Below are 8,238 nucleotides of genomic sequence, written 5' to 3'. Positions count from 1 at the left end.
AAAAGAAAGCACTCAACCAAAAACCAACATCACCCACTTTTTTAGAATCGTCCGTTCAAAATTTCTCCTCAGCACATTAAAACAAAGGTGTTCAATTATCTAATTTGATCACAATGACCAGTTCTTCACTACTTGTGCCGCTAAATAACCCCTCGAGACCGAATATCTCTAATTCCCCCTTCAGCGCTCGGTCTAATCGTGTGAACATCAATTGGCCAGCTATCACGATATACTGTGCCTCGCGATTACGTAGAATGCCGATGGTTGTGGTAAGAGCTGAGCAAACACCAACACTGGCCATCCCAGAAGACCCCCAGCAAGTGAACCCTGATGACAAAAGGTACATAATTTCTCTATGTACTTTAATTTTTTTATCTGAAACATACATCGCCACTTCGAGATATTAATTTTGATCTTTCTATCATTCGCACATCCTCAGGATAAATTCTAAGGGAAGTAATACTGGAGGGCGGTCCAATATGCTGATTCAAAATTTTCTATCAGGGTATATGTTTGATAAAAGAGTAGCATGCCATTAGATTATATTTTAATTTTAGTCCTCTTTCAGAATATTATAGTTTTCCTGTTTTGTGTTCTAAACTTGAAGTTTCATGCAGCGCAAAATGGTTTGTGTGGTCGTTTCTAGCGTTTTATCCATCCTACAAGAACTTCTTAATAGTTGAAGGTACAGTAATTATTTTAAGGAATCCTGTATTTTCCAAAAGAGGCACTTCTGCAGCATATTATATATCTTTCAACATCAGATACTAAATGATTCGATGTTAACTACCTGTATATTTGTTCTTCCAACATATACAAACTCAGATAGAATTGAGAAAACTGCGACTACTGTGTTAAATGTGGTGGAGTCGGTAGCAGAGGTTGTAGATAAGGTGGCCGAGGATGTAGAAAAGTCGCTTCCCGAGAACTCAAGTCTAAAGAAAGTTGCACAAGAAGTAGAGAAAATGGCCGAAGAAGTAGAGAAGGATGCAGAATTACTAGAATCCTTGGTCGAGAAGGTATGAAAAATGATCTTTTCCTACTTTTCCTAGCTAGTAATTTCCTGGCTAAACTTTTCAAACTAGAGATGGAGGTAGTAAGAAGTGATGCGGGTTAATTGACCTCTATTTTGTTTTTCAAAATTTTTATACTAGTATACAATTTTTTATATAGTTTATAGTAAAATACTGTCGGTATTATGAATACACCTTCATTTGCAGTATAAAAATTTTATATGAATAATTTCCATTCATGACTGACTTTCATAATCAGAAAGTCTGGCTCCACCTCTGTTTCAAATCTATACTTGAGCAAAGTTGGAAAAAACTAAAAAATGACAATTGACAGATCAAAAATTTAAGTATCAAAACTAATCGTCAAGAAATTATGTGTCTGACTATGATAACATGCATGTCTGACTAGGATAACACTATTTTTTTAGAATAACGTGGCAAGTTGCCATCTTACAATTATTTCATTAATTAATAGAAATATACTTACATCTCGTTTAGGCTAAAGTTACAAATTGAAACCTAAAATAAATTTTCCTATCTCCTATGTACAAAGCACTGTTTCCAATTTGACCAAAATGTAATCTAAATTGTACAAAGCAAAGCACTGATTGACTAGGATAATAAAAAGGAAGTACAATTTGACCAAGTAAACTGCAACAAACAAACAAAATAATAATAATAATAATAATAATAATAATAATAATAATAATAATAATAATAATAATAATAATAATAATAATAATAATAATAATAATAATAATAATAACAATTAACCAAGCGAGAAAATTGTGGCTAAAGGATTTGTCGGCCAATTTTATTAAAACCCTTAAAAAAAGTTTTTACAAAATTGCTTTCAGTTTTTTTTTTTTAAACTGCCCCAACCGCCCGGGGCAGGGGTGGTCCACTAAGGACCTGACCACCTGAGGGCCGGGCGGTCCTCTATTTTTTTTTTTAGAGATCTTAATATTTTCATTTAAATAATTTTGTAAAATTTTAGTTTTCTTGTTTAGGATATGCCAAAAAATAAGACATTTGATATATTTATAAGTGATGTCGTAACTCTTTATAACTTTGATTTGATTTGTTAGTTGGATATCACAAGTTTAAAGAAAACACTAATTAAGGACTTGGCCTTGATTCTTAATAATTTATTTTATTCAAATATACACAAGGGATTATAGTTAGATTGCCTCAATGATGTCAATTTTTTTTTTTTTAGAGAATAATTGAATTATTTGATTATTATCAACATATACCATTTGCTTGAATAAGTAAACACACACAATAAATAGTAAATGCATTTTAAAAATAATTATATGGATAATTCTTGAATAATCTTTTAGGCTTTTGACTAAACAAAATACTGATCGTTGCATGTCTACCGTTGATAGAAAACTTAAATTGAATTTTTGAGGCACTAAAACAACGTTTTTTTGCAATTCTGATGTTTCGGATGCCCAACTCCTAGGTAAAATCCTAATCCGTCTTGTCCCCCTTCTATTCCGAAAAGTGGTCATACGCACAAATCCGATTTTCCAAGCCAAAATTATGGCTTATTTAAGTTTTTTCAAAAGCTGAACTTTGAAAATTTATAACTAATTATAGAAAAATCCAAATAAATTGAAATTTGTGTCAATTCTGTGTATTTTTGAATGCTCTACATGCTGGTATGATCACTTTTGCAGTTTGATTCTTGTATCATTTCAGACTTGCTAATTTACCAGCAGACGTCAAATTTAATATTTTTAGTGCATTGCACTATACCAGTGGCATTTGCTTAGTGCTTGGCTACTGATTTTGGAATTGGTACCATATCAGAGGTCAGTCTAGGGTGCTTTGTGCATGGACAGAAATATAATTTGAGGTTTGAACATATTTTAGTAGCTCTCAACTATTATTTTAGTACCAGAAATAAATAAAAGAAGATCAACAAGCTGTCAGAACTTGAAATTTTTTGAATCAAGGCCAAGTCCTTAATTAGTGTTATCTTTAAACTTGTAATATCCAACTGACAAATCAAATCAAAATTATAAAGAGTTACAACATCACTTCATAAATATATCAAATGTCTTATTTGGCATACACTCTAAACAAGAAAACTAAAACTTCACAAAATTAAGGACCGCTCGGCCCCCAGGCGATCAAGTCCCTAGTGGACTGCCCCTGCCCCGGGCGGCTAGCTAGGATTATGGACCGCCTCTGCCCCAGGCAGTTGGGGTAGTTTAAAAAAAAAATGAACTGAGGGGAACTTTTGTAAAAGCCTTTTTTCTAGGGTTTTAATAAAAATGGCTGCGGATTTGTATACGCGCAATTGAATGCATATCTTACAATTACATCCTTAAAATAATTAAATAACTTGCCAATGAAACGTTTAAATTAAGCACATTGAAGCATGTATTAGTTCCTTCTCTCCCAAGCTCTCTTCGATGCATGTGCATCGAAGACTCATGATATGCTAGGTCAAATACTCAACTTATAACAAGCACGTGCTTAAACTATACAACAACCCGATATATTGACATTAAAATTTTAGCCCAAGTTGCACATGTAATGCAAGAACCTAGCTAGTTGAGAGGCTATTAATGGCGTGGAGAAAATATGCAAATTTGCTCCTTAATAAAATATATATTAGCTCCCTATCAATATAATAAAATATGCAAATTTGCTCCTTAATAATAATTTTTTCCTGTCCTTTTTTCCCTCGAAGGTTGATGGCATAGTTGACAAGTTTGATCAAATGGTGGAGCCGATTCTAAAAGAAAAAATTGCGCTTGAAGGAAGGAAAAATATATACAGAAGGAACTAAAAGTGATAGCAGTGTTAACCGTAGTTTAATCTTATGTGATTTTTTTTTAATTGTTGTTATTTATTAATCGATTAATTCTTTGTAGCTGAAGTTATTAATTAAGGTTTGTAATATAAAGAGCAAAGAGAAGGCTCCGCTGGTGTTGTAAAGTTAATTTGAATGTCGCAAAATACATTTATATGGCGAATAAATTGAACTAATTAGTTGCTTCAAATATATATGCTCGACTCAACAATATATATTGTCAACTGAAAACAGTTAAATTGGACAGCTAGAGAAAATAAAATTTCTTCCCCGTCCATACTCATTAATTATCCCTCTGACATTGTTTCACAAAAAAAAAAAAAATTTAGAGATTATATTCTTAATTTTGCCTAACGGAGTATTTTTTGTAAAAACCATGACTAAAAGAATAAAAAAAAATCAGAAACCAACTTGATTACATTTTCTTTTTACAAAAATCATCTTTGCCAAAATTGAAGTTCGGTATCAAATTCCCATACTAAAATTAAAGTTCGGTATGTACACAAATTCTTTCAATTCAAAAAAGTCAAAAATAGAATACCGAAGTTCATTTCGGTTTATTCTTCCTCATACCGAGGTTGAACTTCCGTTTTTTTGTTTTGTTTTGTTTTGGGGGGGGGGTTCTTTCTTTTTCTATTTTCATTCTGCATGCGTACGTTGAACTTTCAAATTTCAAAAGAAAGAAATTTCCTGTTTTTTTTAATATTATAGGTGAGGAAATCAAGGACTCAAGAATGTAAATGGAAATGGAAATGAATAAGCACTCGGAAGTTTCAGGTTTGCTCTTCAAAATTTATTTTGAAGACCCTATAAATTTGTAATATTACATAAGGGAGACTATTGTGTACAACAAATAAAATTTTCTTGAACTCCTATATACTTAATTGAAAAAAAAAAATGAAAGAGGGGCTTAACACCCTTCTGAAATATATATACTATGTTCGCCACTGCTTATTCCTTTTCCCAACACTTCCACCGGATCATGTATATCTCTTATATTATATATTACAAAATTTTAATAAATAAAAATTATCATCTTATCTCTCTTATAATCAGTGTTGTAAATAACGGTATGCGCTCGTCGGAAAAGGAAGGGTACCACCAAACGATTAATCAGAAATAATCGGCCGATTAGTCGGAAAAATCTATAACGGTTTGATTACCGCCAGCGAATAATCAGCCGAGCAACACTGCTTATAACTGCTTAATTATAACTGCACCTGTTTGTCTACATTCCTTAATTGTACTTTGAAAATCAATTTATAATGAAATTGTTTATAACTTGTGTTAGTCGGGATAAAATACTTTGAAAATTATATTTTTACTTATTTCGTCAATGTATCCAACTTAAATTTTCTTATAATTATTCAAAAATAAAAACAATGATGAACACCTTCACATACTAGATATAGCACTTGAGGGTTTATTTTTATTTTATTTTTTGAAAACAAGTTAGAGGCCGAGCAATCATCCCTGAGATAAAGATTTGTACCTTGTCACATCCAACAATGTTTTAAAAAAAAAAAAAATTCCCACCTTCACATATCCATAGAAGGACTATATATTCATCCGGATTTGAACTTGTAACTTTTCAAAGAGTATTGTCTTTATCACTAAATCGAAATTTGTTTCTTCTCAACGGTTTAAATATAAACAGCTTACCTGTTAAGAAATAATTATATATGTTAACATGTGTTATTATCCTGTTGACGGATACAGAATTCAAAGTTTCTCCAATAAAATAAATAAGGATCCGTTGGCAGCCTCCCACCGACCGGACCTCTATATATGACCCCTTCTCCTCTCCACATGCACAAAAGAAATTAGGCACAACCAAAAACCAAGGTCACCCACTTCTATAGAATCGTAGGTTCAAAATCTTCCCCTTGATCGAGCACATTAGAACAAAGGTGTATTCTAATGATCACTAGCCAATCAATCATGACTTCTTCACTTGTGCCACAAAATAATCCCTCAAAACCAAGTGTCTCTAATTCCCCCTTTTGCGCTCGATCTATCCGTGTGAACATCAAATGGCCGGTTATCAGTCTCACGATATACTGTGCATCGCGACTTGGAAGCAGGCTGATGCATGTGAGAAGAGCTGAGCAAGCACCGACAACGAACATCCCTCTAGACCCAGAGCAAGAGAACCAGGATGACAAAAGGTAATTAATTAATTTCAATCTGCGGTTTAAAGTTTTTTATCTTTAACATACATCCCACGTCCCCGAGACATTAATATTTATATATTTGTATTACTCGTACAATTTCAGGATAAATTCTGAGAAAAGTAGTGCTGGAGGGGGACCCCATTTACTGATTCCAAAAATCCTCTCATGGTATATATACCTTCTTCTAATGTTTAAATAGATATTCTGTAGTATGTATACCTTTTTCTTTTAAACCATGCATTTTGTCTTTGTTTTTTGATAAAAGAGATATTATTGTTTTCTAGTTTGATGTTCTAAACTTGAAGTTTCATGCAGGGCAAAATTGTTCTTGGGGTCGTTTATGGTGTTTTTTCCATTCTACAAGAACTTCTTACGAATTGAAGGTACAGTAATTTAAGGAAATTCTGTTGTTTCCAAAAGAGGCAATACTGCAATATATCATATATCTTTCAAAATCAGAAACTAAATGAATTAATATTAAACTACTTGAATGTTCTTTAAATATATGCAAAATCAGATCAAATTGAGAAAACCGCGACTACTGTGTTAAATGTTGTGGAGTCGGTGGCAGAGGCGGTAGATAAGGTGGCCGAGGATGTACAACAGTCACTTCCAGAAAACTCGAATCTAATGAAAATTGTAAAAAAAGTAGAGAAATATGCTGAAGGAGTAGATAATGGCGCAGAAGTTCTAGAATCCTTCGTGGAGAAGGTATGAAAATTGATCTTTCTTGTTCCTATTTTTCCTAGCTATTAATATCTTTGCTGAACTTTTCTAACCTAGCAATATACTTGAGCAAAGTTGGGAAAACTTGAAAATGACTGATCAGAAATTTCAGTATCATGACTAATCGTCCAGAAAATGTGTTTGACTACGATACAAAAAAGAGGTACAATTGGATGACAAATTAAAATGCAATCTAATCTGCGTACACAATTGACCAAGCGATGGAGAAAATTGTGGATGATGGATTTGTATACGCGCATTTGAATTTATATCATATTTCAACCTTAAAGCAACTTGCCAATAAGAAGTTCAAAAGTACATTGAACCTCAATTGGATGCCCCATCCTTGAAGTATCAATAAGCCAATTTTTAAATTGCTCAACGTGCATGGAATCACGTGCTTAAACTGCACACTAACCAGCTTTCAAAAAATAATAATAATAAACTGCACACTAACCGATGATTAGCATTAAAATTAATTTTAGCCAATTTGCAGATATAATGCATGAACCTAGCTAGTTGAGAGGTCATCACTGGTGTTTAGTTCCTGAAATATAACTCCCTATCATTCTAATAAAAGATGCAAATTAATTTGCTCCCTAATAAATTATTTTTTTCTTGTCTTTTCTCCCTCAAAGGTTGATGAAATAGTTGACAAGTTTGATGAAATGGTAGTGGAGCCTATTTTTGAAGATAAAATTGCGCTTGACGGAAGCAAAAATACAGAAGGAAATGAATGAAGATGGTTCTAGAGCTAACGTCCCATAGTTTAATCTAATATGATTTTTTTTTCATTGTTGTTGATTTATTTATCGATTAATTTCTTAATTTGTAGCTGTAGTTATTAACGTTTGAAATTATTAATTAAAAGAGCAAAGTGAAGGCTCCGCTGGTGTTGTAAATTAAGTTTGAATTAATGTTGTAAAATACATTTATCTGGCGAATAAATCAAACCTATTAGTTGCTTCAAATGTATAAATTAAAGCTAGATCAAAAACAACATTATCAACTGAATAGACTGAAATTGGCTAGAGAAAAACAATTATCTTATATTCATAGTTTTGCTCATCGATGGAGTGGTTAGTTGTTTTTGTCAGCAATTAATGTTGATATAGTTTCATCACGCATGAAAGTCATTTCGTTAAGCATCCAACTGCTCCTATTTTAATTATTTATCACAAACCTATCAATTAATTTACATCAAGAAACAACCAATATATTTATATTTTCAGTATATGAAATTGCAAAACAAAATAAAACAAATAACTGATTTCTTCCGTATTTAATTTTTGCAACTTCCACGAACACGATTTCAGTTAGAGCAAGACAGGGGTGGAGAAACAGTCAACCAATGGGAGGTCAATCGACCTTCATTTATTTTAAAAAATTTAATATTTATACACGTTTTTTTATATAATTTAGAGTAAAATATTATGGATAATGTAAAATTGATTCTCATTTAAGTATAAAATTTTAAATAATTAACTTTATTTAC

At 32.1% G+C, this 8,238-nt stretch overlaps 2 protein-coding genes across 2 annotated transcripts; both read left to right on the top strand.

The window, feature by feature from the left end:
• On the top strand, positions 1-4,022 carry LOC144559643 (uncharacterized). Its single transcript, XM_078308729.1, has 5 exons — positions 1-340; positions 440-505; positions 618-685; positions 826-1,019; positions 3,721-4,022. Exons 1-5 carry the CDS (start codon positions 114-116, stop codon positions 3,817-3,819), a joined length of 654 nt encoding a protein of 217 aa, XP_078164855.1. The 5' UTR covers positions 1-113; the 3' UTR covers positions 3,820-4,022.
• A 1,653-nt stretch (positions 4,023-5,675) lies between these two features.
• LOC144559549 (uncharacterized) lies at positions 5,676-7,739 on the top strand. The gene is made up of 5 exons (XM_078308612.1): positions 5,676-6,011; positions 6,120-6,185; positions 6,333-6,400; positions 6,535-6,728; positions 7,382-7,739. Exons 1-5 carry the CDS (start codon positions 5,764-5,766, stop codon positions 7,481-7,483), a joined length of 678 nt encoding a protein of 225 aa, XP_078164738.1. The 5' UTR covers positions 5,676-5,763; the 3' UTR covers positions 7,484-7,739.
• The last annotated feature ends 499 nt before the right edge of the window (positions 7,740-8,238 follow it).

Source organism: Carex rostrata, chromosome 9 (assembly GCF_964058835.1).
Source record: "Carex rostrata chromosome 9, lpCarRost1.2, whole genome shotgun sequence".
Taxonomy (NCBI): domain Eukaryota; kingdom Viridiplantae; phylum Streptophyta; class Magnoliopsida; order Poales; family Cyperaceae; genus Carex; species Carex rostrata.
Note: the sequence above shows the minus strand (reverse complement) of the source record. Positions and strands in the feature narration are given on the sequence as shown.